We start from the raw sequence: 17,446 nt of genomic DNA, 5'->3' as shown, positions 1-17,446 counted from the left end.
TAAAGAGATCGATGTTTAATGATGATAGGAGTTAGGACAGGTCAGGTCAATGAGAAGGTTAGGGACACTACATAGTACTCCTCAAAAATTAAGAACCTTTGACTCATTAACACTGAAGACGTTTTCAGATGGTGAAACATGTCTGTAAAGCAATTATATACCCCTAATTGTGAAAACATACACATAGCCACTTTTGCATAACCTGAGCAATACAAAAAGGTTTTTCCTTAAATTCCAAGTCTGTTAAATTCAACAGAACTTGTAACATGAAGGTTTCAGATTTTTATACAAATACTACAATGGCTTATGGCATAGATATGAGGTTCCATCTACTATCAGCACTCGGAACACTGATTTTCAACCTATCTGTTCAACAATATGAAAACTAAATTTTGCCACTTTAAAGCTAGGATATCTTATCTGTCAGTTCCTCCTACTAAATTAATGAATTTGTATGGAAAAGGCACTATTGAGTGTTTCTTTGGCTGACAGTATCATTATGGAGCCCAGAAACAGGAAATACTTTTTTTTTTCCTTGTGTAAAAGCTTTTTCAGTTAAGGAAATTCATTAAAATGCATTATATAAACTAGAAGTATGAAAAACAAAATATAGAGCAAGCATTAACTCAAAGGGAACTGATTCTTCATGGATGTTAGCACAAAAAGAGTAAAACAAATATAGCTTTCTGCATCAAGAAAGTTTCTTTAAATTCAGAAAGACAGAAACTATTAGGTGATGCTACTTTTAGCACCCTAAAAGCTGCTCTCAGACTCTGCCCGCTTTTAAGTGATATTTTAACTTTGAGGAAATGATCATTTAGATTGGCTCCAAATTTGATTTTAAAGTACAGAAGTGCTCTCCTGGGTATAAAACACTGCATGACTGTACTAATGTAATAGCTCCAGATTACTCCTAGTAGCTGAGATGACAGTCCTGTTCTTCCTTGGAGAGAAGAGGATGCTTGTCGATGCTTCTAGTAGCTAGAAATCCTAACAGAGGCATTACTTAGAACTTTAGCCCTTCAGACACACCTCTGACTTATTCAAAAGGGTTTTCAGTAGGAGATTGGGTGTTGTCCCATTGTAATTTTTGGACATCTTTGAAGTGTTCTAAGTACAGTGCCTGAGAGTTCAACAGCCTCTCCTAACCTTTCACAAGGGAAGATCTTCAAAGGCTGAAGTGGTCACTCTTTCTAACCCGATTCACTGACAGACATTTACCTACTGTCACTGTCCTTCCTCCAGGAGCACCTTTTTCATCATGTCTTTACTGCTCACAAAAGGTAAGCACTTACACGTACAGGCTACCATCCAGAAGCATGACTTGTTTACACAAAACATCAGTTTGAACACAAACATTAGAGTTTTGCTGTGGTCCAGCATTTCCCCTTTCCTATCAGAATTTTAGACTTTCAGAAGCACAGATACTTATGCAGCAGAGCTATAGATTTCTTTTAACACAAAGTCAATGCACAAGCACTGCTGTTTAAGGATAAAAAATGCACATGGCAGTTAATCTGTTACATTTTACCTGCTTCTAAATTTAACCACAACTGTACTTCCCCAGGGAAATTCAGGCAGCACGAGCACAGGTGCCGCCCGACAGAGCTCGTGGTGTGAAATGCACAACAGCATTTAGTTAAGAGTTCATTGCACAGCTCTTGTGGATGACCCACCAGACTCAGATCAACAGATCCAAGTTCCCTCTGTGCCTCCTTACTGCTACTGAGTAATTTTTTATAAAATACTTGACACTGTTCCACAACTTTCCTTTCCACCTTCTGCTTGATTTGTCCACTTAGACAAGAATCTTTCAGAAATAAGGTGACTAATCATTATATTGCTTTGAAAAAGGACACCTGATTAAAAGTTGTTTAGTTAAATATACACCTCTCCCTTGAACACAGTCCAGTTCCTACTGCTGTGTCCCTCCTGGACATAGTGAGGGGCAGGGGCACAATGAGACTGGCAAGTAGCAAGGGAGAAATGGGAGAACTGGATGTCTCCAGGAACATCTACCAGAAGCTGACTTTGTCTGGGAGGTAGGCACAAATGAATAAAACAGGCTGTTAAATAAATACATTTATGAACTGTACCATATTAAAAAAAAATTAGAGAAGTTTACAGCTACAGTCTGAGAAGCTGGAAGGCTGAGAACCACAATTAAGGTGCTTACTAGCCCATGTTTGTAAACAGGGTCCTGAAGCCATATGGAGAAGACAGCTCACCCATGGATTGCTTGAACAGCTGCTGTTAAATAAAGGAATGGATGAACTCCACAGAGCAGAATATGAGTGGTTGGTTCACAAAAGACTTGTTGAGACAGCTACAGATGCTATATTTGATGTCAGCACTTCGGAACTGTGAAGTTTACATTTGATTACCTGTTATGCTGTCAGGTTCAGGAATGAGTTCAGAAGTGTTCATTACATCACATGACTGAGTGTGATCCCCTTCTCCTTGTCTACAAAGAGTGCAGATGTAGTCTTTCAACTGAGACTCCAATTCACTACCTGGAGATCTGTCACATTCTATGTGAATCCACCTGGGGAGATTAATTTATTGTGACCATGACTTAACAACAAAAATATAAAGCATCATAGTAAAAACCAATTAAAAATAGCACTGTTTCCCAATACAATGGGGAAATAAAGATTTTCAACCAATGCTTTATTATGGAAAATTTAAAAAAAAAACAAACATGATACATCAGCATGTCAAGCAGTGAACAAATTTAACATGAAGACCTAAACTGTCCCTAAAACCAACTGGACTCTCCAACATGTATAGTAACATCATCATATTGCACAGTAAGATACAATAGCATTTAATATGAAACATAGTTTAAATTCTTAAAATGTAAATAGTGCTATTTTTTAATTTATTTTTTTATTACTGGAATAGCAAAACACATACTTGAAAACACATAAACAAAACCAGAAAACACATACTTGAAAATTAAAAAAAAAAAAACAAAAACAAAACAGATCATTGCAAACAACAGTCTTTTAAATGTTAAGATAATGCCTTTTCTAGTCTGCTTCCTCCCAAAATAGGTGCAATTTAAGAAGCAGCTGCAGCAGGCAACTGCCAGGTACCCTCAGGTAACTGCCAATTAATACTTATTTGCTAAGATTAAAATAAAGCTACCCACTATTGTTCATTGTATTCAGGGATGAAGGATCAAGAAGCTGCACAAGATGCTGCAGCACTGCACATCAAACACAGTGTACACCCTTCCCAGAAACACGTCCATGTCACACAGCTCATCATAAGCTCTATGCATTTTAGTACAATTCAACAAAAATTTGGATTCTTACCTTTTGCACATGTGACAATGCAACATATCTTTCTGGAAGTCTTGGAGGCACAGTTTTTCACAGAAAGGACAAGATAAGTTGTCTTGCTGTTGGTAACAACTGTCACATACCAAACAATTATGGTGCCACTGACAACTTGTTCGTGTGCCACACTCAGCACATACTCTACAGTTCTAGAGATCACAAGAATTTAGTTGTTAATTATGATACTTTGCAATGTGATAGAACTGCCATTAACTGACATTTTCCTGTTTTGAGCTAAATGTAATAGTTTTTGTCCTTGGTAACACAACCAAATTATCCAGGATCTGATAACAGCCCATGAAGAACCTGCACAACAGCAAGAAGTTTCCTTGCACTACTCCCTGACTTGAAAGCAGTATTTCTTATGAGACCAAAATTTTTATTGCTAATCTCAGTCATTTTACGTGACTGTCACAAACTGATACAAAATTACATACATCTCATACACGGGGATTTCCTTTGTTATGCTGAAATCATATTTTTGTTATTACTTACACTTACTCAAGAAGTTACTGAAAAAAGCCAACAAATTCATCCTGCCCTCCTCAAATGCAAAGGAACTCGTGAGCTACAAAACTGCTCCTTTAGTAAGCAAGTAGTTGAATATAAAGAGCCTTCAAGTACAGATCACACGCACAACTTTACAGGCTTGAGTTTACATTTTAGTTTACAACAGATCATGAGAGCAGCTGTTATCAAGTGAAGGTTATCCACCTGGATTCTACACTTCTCTTTCCCCTGTGGAGGTTGATTTACTGTCCTACAAAGGCTGCTTCAGCCACTGCACTGACAGCTCCCGTCACGGAGCAGCTGCAGGGCCACAGGATTTACAAACAAGTGGGACTCCTTCAGAAATCACAAGTCATGTTACACAGCAACAGCAGCCCACAACGCACCTGGAACAGTGTAATGTGGGTAACAAAGCTTGGACCCCTGTAAAGATGAGGAAGTGTTCTGAAAGCTTCCCACTTACTTTACATTTCCAACCATTTGTTGGAACGGCGTCCATAACCGGCTGTAGACAGAAAGTGTGGTAGCCTTTGTCACATGTGTCACACACCAGCATCTTGTTGTCTTCTCCAGAATGTCTAAGGAAGGGGTTAAAAATTATTCAAGCGAGCCACAACAAAATATCTGCTTAATGAAAAGCCTAAAAAGGAAGGTACACAGCTGAACACATGAAAATAAACAAATACTACTTACAAATAGAGACAATGCCTTCAAATTAATTTTCAAATATGAGCCCAGACCACTATTCATTTATTAAGTGCTGAGCCAGTGCAATCACTCTTCTAGGTATTGGCCCATTCTCATTTACACATGTGTAGGCAGATTTAATGGCCTTTCTGTACTGAAATCAGCTCAGAATCTGCAATATGCGTTTTATTTCTTTCTGAAGAGAGCATCCAATTTTACTTTTTTCTACATTCTGACTGCAATTTTTCCAAAGAAAAAAAGAAGCCATCACCTCTGTCTACCAGAGCTTCTACAGTGTCAACCAACATGACTGCAAGAGCAAAACAAACATTAAAGGAAGAGATTTCAATTTTTCTACAATCGTGTGTTACAGAGCTCCACCACAAATCCCAGGGATAAAATAAATTTGTAGAGAATAAGACAAATAGTTTGGTAATATCTAAAGGCACTGTGTTCTGCCTCAGTTTAAATAAATTAACTCAATAAGTAAGTATGAAACAAGATTTGCCTCGATAAAGCTTCACAGTACATGGCATTACACATACTAGATACTACCTCATTACCTGGGAGACCTGATATTTTAAAAAACACTCTCTTTGCATGGAGGTATGCTTAAAATGCTTTTCTTCAACAGTGGAAAAAAATTGCCATACTGCATTAATTAATCATAGAATCATAGGATGGTTTGGGTCAGAAGGGACCTTAAAGATCGTCTAATTCCAATTCCTGTGCCATGGGCAGGGACACCTTCCACCAGACCAGGTTGCTCAGAACCCCATCCAACCTGGTCTTTAACACTTCCAGGGATGGAGTAGCCACAACTTCTTTGGATAACTTGTGCCAGTGTCTCACCACCCTCACAGCAAAAAATTTCTTCTTAATATCTAACCCAAATCTACCCTCGTTCAATTTAGAGCCATTTCCCCTTGCCCCATCAGTACATGCCCTTGTAAGAAGTCCCTCTCCAGCTCTCTTGTTGTCCCTTTAGGCACTGAAAGGTGCTCTAAAATCTCCTTGGAGTCTTCTCTCTCTGGGCTGAAAAATCCCAACTCTCTCAAGTCTGTCTCCATAGCAGAGGTTCTCCAGCACTCTGATCTTCATGGCCTCCTCTGGATTTGCTTCAACAGGTCCTTCTCGGTGGGGATCCCCTGCCGTGCTGGGGACCCCAGAGCTGGAGGCAGCACTGCAGATGGGGTCTCATGAGAGCAGAGGATGGGGGGAGAATCTCCTCCCTTGACCTGCTGGCCACACTGCTTCTGATGCAGCCTAAGACACGGTTTTCTGGACTGCAAGTGCCCATTGCCAAATCCCCCAAGTCCTTCTCCTCAGGGCAGCTCTCAAACCATTCTTTATCCACTGAGTGATCCATCTGTCAAATCCATGTCTGTCCAGTTTAGAGACAAGGATGTTGTGTCAAGTATTTTGCACAAATCCAGACAGGTGACATCAGTTGTTCTTCCCTCATCCACCAGTGCTGTAACCCCATTGCAGAAGGCACCAAATTTGGAAGGCATGATTTGCCCTTGGTGAAGCCATGTTGTCTTTCACCAACCACTTACTTATTTTCCATGTGCCTTAGCACAGTTTCCAGGAGGATCTGGTCCATGACCTTGATGGGTACAGGTGAGACTGACTGGCCTGTAGTTCCCTGGGTCTTCCTTATTTCCCTTTGTAAAAGTGGGGGCTACATTTCCCTTTTTCCAGACAGTGGGAACTTCACTAGACCAGCATGACTTCTCAAATATGACGGATACCTCAGGACCCACAGATATATCTCATCAGGTCCCATGGACTGGTTTGAAAACATCAAATTTTCTTCTACTTTTCCACTCGAGAGAAGGTGTGCTAGCAGCTGCTGTGATTATCCTGTACAACAGTTTTAGGGATACCTTTTAGAACGCGTTTCTTTATTTTAACTTCATTGCTGGCATTTGCTATCCACTGTCTGTGACCAGGGAACAATCTTTTTTGAAGTGGGTTCAGCAAATGACAGCAAATACCAAGTGTTCTGCTTGGAAAACAGCAAATCACTGACTGATCAAGAACATGAGGCAGTGGTAAAGAGGGGTTTTTTCCCTCATACTGTCCCAGCTGATCTGACTAAAGCTGAACAAAACTCCTATTTCTTTTTCAGTAAGTCCTTAAAAAAAACCCAAAAAACCCAAAACTAAGCAAGCAGAAGAACCCTGCAGTGTCCATCAGATTAAGTTATAAGAGAACAAAGGTAAAGGGGTCAGAATTTTCTAAGTGAACCCTCACAGTACCGCAGCAATTGAGTTTCATTGTCTCAGTATTTGTCTGGTACAAATACTCAATCACAGTCACTTGTGTCACTCATTATCTGCCTCTGAAAGACATTATGAAATAGGAGAGGGCCTAATGCAGGAGACCTACCCAGTCTGTAGGTACATGCAAGGCTGAGTAAGAGCACAGGCTCCCAGATTGTAAAGGCACTACATTAAAATAATTTGTTTATTTGGTAAATTTGAGAAAAATCCTCCTGTATAAAAGGAGGAAAAAGTCAGAAGGTTTTGCTGCTCTCCAGAGCCTGCCAAGATAATGGTAACTTTGGGAGTATAATGTACAGGATTTTAAGCTCAGTTCTTTTAGAAGACAGTTTCCAATGCAGGGGTTTGTTCAGCTACTTAATATAATATAAGGGACAGAGTTGGGCAAATAATCCACAAATTTTGAAAAAACCCCAAAACCTAAACACTGAATAAAATGGATATTTTAAAATGAAATAAAATAAAATAAAGCACATAAATCTCACACCGTCCTCCTCCACATCCTTTAAGTCTCACTTACTTGCAGTTCTGGCACACTTTGCAATCAGGACACTGCCAACCTGCTCTTTTTAAAGGTGTAACTTGTATGTCCAGGCACATCCCATGGTAGTGCTGGCCACAGGTAGTACAAAAAAGTTGATCTAAGAGGTCTCCAGGGCTGTCACACACTGCACAATTTGCGTCTTCTTTTGCTACAAAGAAATTATTTTTTCAATTATTATTTCTTTCAAAATTATGAACAATACAATGAACCCAAGTAATTCTTCAATAGTTCTTCTGCATACAAAACTTGATTGTTCTCAGGAAATGCAAATTTAATTAATATTTTTAATAGCTGCTACTTTAATTCAGTTTTCTCAACTAATCTTCTCATAACAAAAGTACCTTCTTTCTAAACCTTAACGAAGTTTGACAAAAAGAAACAGTTTTATTCTCCTTCAGATAAAACTCAGAGCTTTAGGACCAGTTCCTCTTTGGAACATGTGCGAAATAAAGCTCCTAACATATCTAAATCTACTATTTAGCCAAAGTGTTTGGAAGAAGGTTGCTCTAACTTGAGTTAGGATAAGTGAGTAAGTCTATCAATTGCAACTAAAACCTGAGAGAAGACAAGATTTACCGGTAAACCCTTCCCATGTTCTGTCAGTAAAAGAACAGTATTTTGCTGTGCAGCGCTGCTGGTCTTTAAAAACAGAGGAGGATGAACTTACATCTTTCTCATACCTGAACACACAAGAATTCTTGGGTACACAAGAATTCTTGGGTACACAAACTGTGAAAAAGGGTCTAAACAAATGAGTCTAAAGCTGATCCTACCACAGAGCGGGTTTCACAAAACCCAGTACTAATTGTGTCATTTCAACACTGGGTACTTACATCTTTCAGGAGCCTGATCAATGTGGTCTGGACAAAGGAGGGACAAATTACTGAAATCCTGAAATGTGCCTGCTCCAGCAGCACAGGGGTAATGGTACATCTGGGTACATTTCTCTTCACAGCATTTGATAGTGGCTCCAAGGTGCTTACAAAATGCACATCGCTGAAACACAAACAGGACAAGTCGTTCAAAAACTACTTTTTCTTGCTTTTTTTTCAGCCACATCTGTTCCCCTGCGTCTTTTAACAAACACCTAAGAAGGCAGGGAATTCTGAGGAGAGGGAAACTAATGAAAGGTGTCTTCCGAGTGGCACTCCCAGATCTTTCCAATGTAAAATCTTTAACAAAACCGTCCCTAAATGCACTCTGATGACCATGATTCTTCTTGTCACAGGAAAAATTTTGTCCTATGTTATCTAACCAGTAATGAGGGTTGGAGACTTATTCTGAGAACAAAGGTAGATGACACCATGCTGTCAATAGGTGATGACTAAAAACCACACAGCTCTGTAAGCTGTAATGTAAAACCACAGACACGGTAACCAGAAATGCAAATGGAAATGAAGTATGATGTTCCCCCCAAAATCTTACTGACATTATACTATTCTCTCTGGGATGATAATGCTTTACATAACTATTTCTCATCTTGCCTTTCAAGGCTACACAAATATCACCAACAAACTTTGAGAAGTCATAAATAAGCATGACTGTTATTAGAGACCAGAGAAATAATTTCTCAGAAAGAACAATGTAAAAATCCTCCAGTTCTCTAGTCAAGAGGGAACATAGTCTATCAGTCTGCTTGTAAAATATCACCCACACCTTTCTGATTCAGTTAATCAGTCTTGTTTCTTTCTCAGATTCATTACAGTCCCTGAAGCACTCTAACATGCTTTTGCACTTTTTCACCAAGGCAACAACACTTTTTAAGGCACAGCACCATAAGATTTTGAGTAAATTAAAAAAAAAAAACAGGTCAGTGGCTCACAGGAAGGCATACATAATAAACTTCAACAACTGAGCTCAGGGACTCTCGTTTTTCATAATAAAAATATAATACTATCACTGGTATGTTTGATTACTAGCTCAAGTGTCAAGTAGCATCCAAATACGAACATAAACAAAATCAAAGAGAAGTTATGCACTGCATATGCTTACTTCTTAGAATACAGACAATATTTATTACCATAATTCTTCTCTGTTTCAAAGCCTGGCATGAAATTAGGCATGAAATAGTGCTACTAACAAGTCCACAGACATCAAAATCAGCCCATACAAAAATACAAATCACAAAGCTGCCTGTGTCAACAGCTACGCTGATATTCTTAAAACCAGATGAAATGAACATCTTCAGCAAAATATCTGCCTGCACCACAACTCATGGACAAGAGACAGAAAAAATATTAGTGTATGCTAAACACAACTGCAGTGTAAAAAGATAAAATGCTCTGGCACAGAAATTAAAGCGGGTCACCAAGGACAGCTACTGCCACACTTCTGTGCTACAATGCTTAGTCTGGTCTTCTGATCTGCAAGATATCTCACCCCTACCCATGTGTCTAACACCTACTAACCACATGGAAAAGGTGTATTCTGTTACTTTACTGGCTGAAATGCAGAGGAGAGGAGGGGGGACAGGATAACCAAGCAATAACATGGGGCTCCTGAGGCAGGTGAAGGCAACAGCAACAGTAATTACATTTAAGGACTGCCAACAAAACCAAAGTCTGCAAGAAACTCATTTTAGGAAATGGTACCTTCAGTAAACACTGTAGAAGATAAATCCTGAACTTTGATGTGAAATAATGAAAATACAGCCCAAAGTCTTCAACTTCATGAGTCACAGCCGCACATGAAGCGGCAAAAACCCCACTGCCCTATTTTGCAGTTAACATTCCAAGAGCCTGTGGAGATGGTCCAGGTTATAGCTGAGATCCAACTCGTGCAGGCCACACTTTTTTCAAACATTTTACTCAGTACAGAAAAATAGGAATGGGAACTTGTGTGGGGCTAAGATCCAAAATGTGTACCTCAAAAAAGTATTCAATGACACTTCGTTGGATCCCATTACTAACCCTTAATAACTATCTAATAGGGAAAGAAAATCCTGAAAGAACTGCAAGCACTCAAAGAATCCAATATTTACTAAAAGCTGGGAATAATGGTCTATATAGCAATATAAATGGCATTTTTAAACATCACATCTGTTTTTCAAAACCACCAATCAACCACGGTATGTAGCAAACATAAAATCAGAATTATATATACCTTTTCCCAAATGCTATATGACTAAATGATGAAATTATTAGAAATGAGTAAACTACAGGATTACCGCAAAGCCTTGAAAAATGTTGATGTTGATTTAAGGAACCACATAAAGACTCTGGAAGAAAAATGGAAGCCCAAATTATATGTAATTGAACCCTTCAAACCCATCTGCTAAACTGCACTGGCAATGAAAAGCATTTGGCAGATAACTAAAAAACACACTTTGAAAACAATGTGGTATATATCATCTGAAGCAAATAAAAAGCAAAGAATATCAACATTTGCTGAATTTATAAGAGAGATAAAGCAGTCTGAAGAAACCAATGCCCAAAGGGATTTTTTTGGCAACAGATGTTGATGAGAAGACTGACTTTTCCAGCACTAGAAGCCAACACTCTTCTGAAGTCAGGCCCCATGCAATGGCCCCCAAAGAACAGCAAAAGTATATTAAATTAAAAAAAAATTAAAAGCTCTGCTAAATAAACTCAGTAATGAATAAACGGCACCAGGACAGAAGGAGGTGGAATGAAGGAGTAAATCCTTTTGCCCATGAGATGCAAGTGTCTTTATCACACCGTATGAGGACAGTAACAGAGCCAGGGACAGTCTGGAGTCTCCAGTTTCATTAGTATGACCACAAAATAAGGTGTTATGTGGAGGGGGTGGAAGCTGGATCCAAGTATTCAGCGGGCAGGTATAGGAAAATGGAAAGTTGTGAAAGCAAGACAGACACTGTTTGGTTTGTGGATCAAACAATTTTACAGTCCTGTTCTACAGGGGAAAAAAACTTTACAAGGTGTCAGAAAGCTAGAAAGATAGTTCATTGTTTATTCATAGTACATTCAAGGAAATAATTGTCACTAAAGCAGAGCCAGTAGAATATTTTCCTAATCAAAAAGTCCTTCACTGGCTACCTACAACTGTTCCCTTCTGGAAGCTCACCCATAGCAAGAAAGCTCTGAACCCACCGATACTTCTGTTAGTTCTTATTATTGTAATTTCCATCTTATAAAACTGTCCACTCCTCTTCCTACTTGGTCCTTTTCAGTTTTTTCTTTTACATAGGAACTAATTTTCAGAAGCAAATAGCTGTGCAGTCTTTCAAATTTAATTTTAAAATTCCCTTTGTTCACCAACCCCATTGGAACAAATACAACATTGTTATCCAAATACAGTGAGAGGAAGAACCAAGTGAACCAACAGAAAACATCAGAAAACCTGGTCAATCACCTTCTCTGTTTTCTGCCTCTGTGAAACAGAGTGGCAGAAACCACACAGAAATTTTCTGGCGAGGCAAAACTTGCACCTCCCTGCTAGAATTGTAATTGCACCAAACCCAACTGAACAAAAAGGTTAATTCTGCCCTTGGCTTGGGAGCTCAGCTGAACGCCACAAATTGGCTGTTGGCTTTAATGGAAACAGATGGCCAAACTGGAAAATTGTGACAAGAGCAATAGCTTATTGTTTACATATACCTAACCTTCCTACATCTTTAGAAAAAATAATTGAGAAAATATATATTCCAGCTTTAAATCAACCTTCCTGCTGCTCCACACTTCAGAGTATTCCAAAACTCTGTACAAGCCCAAATAGGAAAAAGATGTTTGTAAGATAAGATTTTATCTAGATAGTAATAAGAATTTTATTTTATTGCCCTCAGAATTATTTTGCAGTATTACTGTTCTCAGCAACTGGACAACTAACAACCCTTAGAAGGCAGACATTCAAGAAAGGCTAAAATAAGGAATAAATACTTTGTTGCAACCTGATAAGTGCCGTAAAGCTAAATGTTAGCATTAGGACCTGAAAAATGTTTCCAAGCAAAATGACAAAAAGTTTTCATTGATTACCAACTTTTCCTTTAAAAAGATCAGCTGACAAAACCTATGAGAATAATAAGAAATTTTAATTTTATAATAGTGTACCCAAAAATACAAGCCACCTGTCCTTGGTTAAACAATTTAATGTATTACCTGGAAGAACAAATTTCAGCCTGTTTAGCTACTGAAAACTGCTGTCAGACAAACCTGAACCTGAGGAGAACTGAACCAACAACCTGTCATTAACAAGACAGCAAAGAAATTTTTGTATAACCAGTGATTAATGAAATATGGTCTCTGCTAGTTCTAATAATCTTCATTGATTACTCCATCATGTAGAAAAAGCTTTATAATATTGCTTGTAGACACTAATCACCATTAGCACCTCTCATGTCAAATACTCTGGTTTAAGTGCCATAAAGCATTAAAGAGCACAATCCAGTAAGATGGCAACATAAAAACAATTACTGGCTTTTCACTGAAATACTGATTAGAAAAGGTACTAAATAGCACACATTTCCAGGAGTACTGGAAATTACCTTCCATCTTTTTAATTTTATATCATTCATGTCACAAATTTGGAAATTATTTCAATATATAACACACAATTCAAGCAGAGATCAGGATTTTTTTCCCTCAGTCCTTAACACAGTGACTCAACACGTATAATCAAGGTAGAAAGCAAAAGTTCCTTTAAGTGTAGAGATTTCAGGCTCTCTGCAAGTCACTGCTTTGTTCTTCCTTCTCACCAGCTGCCTCTCCTTGTCACCTTTATAAAAAAATTACAATAAATAAATGGTGTTGATATCACGGTATTTAAGAATTGGGAGAAGAAAGCATTCATGTTTTGCATGGGAGTTTTTTGTAATAGTTGTGATAGGTTAATAACTTATAAGAATCAAGTTTGCTAAGGGAGGTAAATAATTTCTATTTGAAACTTGAAATAGGTAAACATGCAAAACTGTAGAGCACAAAAATTCTTCCTCATATAATCTGAAATATTCCCAAACATTTGGGAACTTTCAGAAGCTCCAAGGAAGGATTTGGGTGCCTTGAAGCTGTGTTCTCCTCATCATTACATAAGGTAGTGGAATAACTGCATGCATATGATTTCCTTCACAGACTCTGATGCTTTTTTCACACTTTCATGAGGAAAAAGTTGTGTTTTTTTTTATTCCCCTCCTTGCCTTCTGCAAGATCTAGGATAATGTAAATGTTTTGAGTGAGTCAAAGCTTTTCCACAGCTAACAACCAGCTATTCCCTTCATTCTCATCTAATATCCACCATGACAGAAGAGCACACATGAGCCTGTTGTTTAGTTAGACTGTCAACAACAAGAAGGTCAATAATGTTTAATGTAATTTAAACTGTGGTTATTAGGCTTCAGCATCAGCAACTCCAGGACAAACAAGGCAAGAACAGAAATCATCAGCTTTGGTTTGAGGCTGCTTTTTGTCAGGCTCAGAAAACAGACTATTGTGCCAGTTCCATTTGATTCATGCTCGGAAGGTCTTAAGAAGTATGTGTAGACATTTCTTTGTGTTGGCAGAGCTCAGGCTGAGCCACAAATGGTTGGAGACTTGAGAAAAAAATAATTGAGGGAAACATTGCTACATGCTTGTTGTTTAATGATCTTCTCCAGGCATCTGTTACTGGTCACTGAGGAAGATATTGGGATGAAGTCAACTTGCTGTCAAATCCAGCACAGCTCCTGTGTTCCTAAATCATATATAAGGATTCTGAAGTGGTTCAAGCATTCTGTAGGTTATGTCTATGCTACAGATCCTCTGTAGCTACAGCCAGGCCGGCATAGGCACATTTGCAAAGCCATTTAAAGTAAAAGGAGAATTTACTGCTCATGCAGCACATTGTGCTTCCACCTGCCACAAGGCTTGAGGTGAACACCTAAACTTCAAGGTCTATATTTTGTGCTAATATATGAGCCAACTACTTAAACTCCCATTACAGTTAATAAAGACTTAGTAATTTTATGGAATTTACTCCATGCCAATTCAGTTGACCAAAGAGTGGGTGTCCACTTTTAGGCTCCATTGACAATACTGGCCAGATCTCCATTGCCTGCAGCTGGAACTTACACACTCACAGGTAGACACGTCCACAGGGAGGTAAAAATTTAGATGACAGTCTTGAGCTGAAACCTGCTTAAAATATGTTGACACAAGTTCTCTATTGGTACCACAGCCAAATCCACACCAAAGTTTTTGTCAGTGTGGCACTATCAAAGAGGGGATGTGAATGGGGACTTTGAAAAGGCTTCCATATAAATTCTGTTCTATTTATGCAAGTCTTGTGAACAATAGAAAGTTGGGCTAAAGCTTCACATAACATGTCTAAGTTCTCTTAAATACTTTTGGAACACATAGACAAAACTTTTCAGCCGTTTCTGAGAACAGAAAAGTCATTAAGAAAAACATTTTGCCCATCTTGAAAACAACCTCACTCACAGGACTTCCAATTTGGCAGGAATTTCAGTGTGAGAGATACAGCTTTTGCCCTTTCCCTACAGATCTATCCAGATGTGACCAAACTTGAGAAAACTATTTTCTTTAGAGTAAAACACTTCCAAAAGTTTGTCAGTGAAAAATCACAGGAAAATCTACTCTCATTGATCATGACTGATCCATTCCAGTTTCTAGCACTGATCAGACGTCACATAACTTCTACAAAAATTCCTTCAGTCTGACAAGGATTAGAGGGAGGAATTCTGTAATAAATACTCTAAGCATAAGCAAAAAAGCCACTGGAATGGAAAGCAGACATCCTTAAGGCTCCTGATACCACTGTCACTTAAATCATCTTTAAATCATGGGGAATGGGAGTATCCAGTTCTCAGGCAAAGGGACAAATCTGGAGCAACGCGACAAAAGGGACTCACTGTGTGAATGAGTCTGATGAGACTGGGAGGAGAAACCATGGAGGGAGATGGAAGCTGAGAAGGGGCAGGGATGACACTTCAAGAGCCAATTAACCAAACCTGGATACTAAAATTGGATAAAGAGCTAAGGGAACTGAAGAGCTAAGACACAGGAAACGATGAAGGGACAGATCTCAAAAGGAACTTAGGGAAAAGGGAATAGAAAGGTTAAGGAGAAAGGATGCAGGAAGAACAAGGAAGAGTGGAAGTGGCTAAAAATATCAGCTTGAACAAAAAGTCAGAAGTCTGAGGCAGCTGAAATTGGATAAAGATTACAAGGAGGAAAAGTAGGCTGTCCTCTGACTCCTAGTGCTATATCGCTATCACTCAGTCAGCTCAAATAGCAGAGCTCTGTATGTGGCCACAAAGGTTTTAAACCTGCAGTTTGGGAGGTCTGTCTTTTCCTTTTTTTCCCTGACACAAGGAAATAATACAGTCAGACAAATAAAAGGCAGCTCAGAGACACGGAGGCACAGATGAAGACACACGCATGACTATGTACGTACATTAAAACACAAGAAGGATTACAGATCACACGTGGATTTAATGCATAAAATAGATCTCTTAAAAGAAGTCTCTGCATTAAATAAACCTGTTACTTCTAAGACTGAGCTTAATTTGTAGAGCGGGAAAAAAGGATGTATTGGGAAAAGTTGTGAATGCCTTACAGGAGAAAAAAAAGCAGTTATGGCAACTGAGCAATGACCTGCAAAAGAGTTCTAGTTTCCCTGCTTTCATGAAGCTCCTTTATGATACTGGACGGGGCACTAAGTAAAATTTTTCCTAATTTATTTTAGTCTTTAACCCTACTGTTAAAAGCTTGGAGTTTTCTTTCCCCTGTAAAAATTCAGCCTGGATTTCTACATAGATTGTGTACTCACAGCTTCAACAGTGAAGGAAGAACCACAATATCAGCACAACTTTTTAAGTAAGTCTGAGTAGTTTTGAAACTATTTCAATTTGTCATCCAAGTCAGCAGATATAAATAAATTCAACTTCTCTTGAGGGAAAATGTAGCCTAAGATGTATAACAAGGCCACATAAATATGCTATTTGGAAAAATTTATAGACAAGATATTCATGTGTTTATTATATAAAAACATCATAGAAAAAAATCATGCGGAAATGAGTAATTCTTCCCTTTTAGCAGTATTTAAGTAGTCTACATACCCACACATTGAACAACAGCAAAAAAATGTAATATTGAAGAGGTTTACACTAAGAGAGCAATGTCCATCCCATGGACTGAAAGAGGCACAAACTGTTCTGCATGTGACCACACAATTAAAGATGTATAATCAGGCATGTGCACAAAGGACACTAATTGCGTGCAAAGGACAATAACTGTGTGCAAAGGATGTTAATTATGTGCAGACAACCTGTCTTCTGACATGTTCTAACTTTGTGTTTCAATTTTATCATCTTAATAATGTGCTCTTTTAACAAAGATTTTGTAGATATATTACCCTAATTTAACAGAAAGTTCACATCAGCCAAAATCTCTATATATAGTCAATGATACACCTAATTTACAAGGTAATAGAAGGGATGGGGTGACAAGAAACTCTGGATTATGTACAGACATAAAAAAATACAAGAATTTCCTGCCTTTAATACCTCCCTCATTAGTGAGCACCTCCTTAGTATTCCTTCCCCACTGACTGCAATCAGTACCTTATTGTTCATAATTCCTATTTCCTTGGCTGTTCCTAAATTGCACTCTCCAAATGGCACAGAGTCATCGTAAACAAAATCCTACATCTTCAGTTCACTAATTTTTGTAAATTGAGCTCAAACAAAGCAATTAGAGGGCATACTTTGAAACTACCAGCTTGAACATTAATATAATTTCTTTTCTAATAAAAGCTTCACGTGTTTTATCTGGCTGGGGCTTTTAGGTTTGGGGTTTTTTTTCGATTTGACTAAATTAGTCACTTACACATATTTCTCCCATTCTTCCTCCCAAAACATTATATAATTCTGTTTTCAACTCACTAGCCACTGAAATAAACAAGCCCCTTGACTTTCCATCCTCTTCCATCACTGATATTCCTTGGGCAAGCATCGTGAAGTGCAACATCTTGATCTAGAATTTAAAATCCTGAAATTACTGGTCAAACATTTAAGCAGGTTATTCAACTGTTGTTCTGGGCTTCAGGGAAGGGAGGATAAGAAGGGGCTGTTCAGTTCAGTTTTGCAGCATGTTGCCTCAGTA

At 38.4% G+C, this 17,446-nt stretch overlaps 1 protein-coding gene across 10 annotated transcripts in view; it reads right to left on the bottom strand.

Annotated features, from left to right (window-relative positions):
* Positions 1-17,446, bottom strand: part of KMT2C (lysine methyltransferase 2C) — a 194,339-nt gene that overhangs the window by 80,707 nt on the left and 96,186 nt on the right. For all 10 annotated transcript variants that reach the window (XM_032692870.1, XM_032692911.1, XM_032692865.1 and 7 more), the window contains 5 exons: positions 8,207-8,369; positions 7,350-7,521; positions 4,318-4,432; positions 3,321-3,493; positions 2,385-2,545 (listed from right to left, as the gene is read on the bottom strand). In XM_032692870.1, the coding sequence (XP_032548761.1) occupies positions 2,385-2,545; positions 3,321-3,493; positions 4,318-4,432; positions 7,350-7,521; positions 8,207-8,369 (784 nt within the window). The remainder of the gene's footprint in view (positions 1-2,384; positions 2,546-3,320; positions 3,494-4,317; positions 4,433-7,349; positions 7,522-8,206; positions 8,370-17,446) is intronic.

The sequence above is a fragment of the Chiroxiphia lanceolata genome, chromosome 1 (genome assembly GCF_009829145.1).
Source record: "Chiroxiphia lanceolata isolate bChiLan1 chromosome 1, bChiLan1.pri, whole genome shotgun sequence".
Lineage (NCBI taxonomy): Eukaryota > Metazoa > Chordata > Aves > Passeriformes > Pipridae > Chiroxiphia > Chiroxiphia lanceolata.
This window is presented reverse-complemented; position numbering and strand designations above follow the sequence as displayed.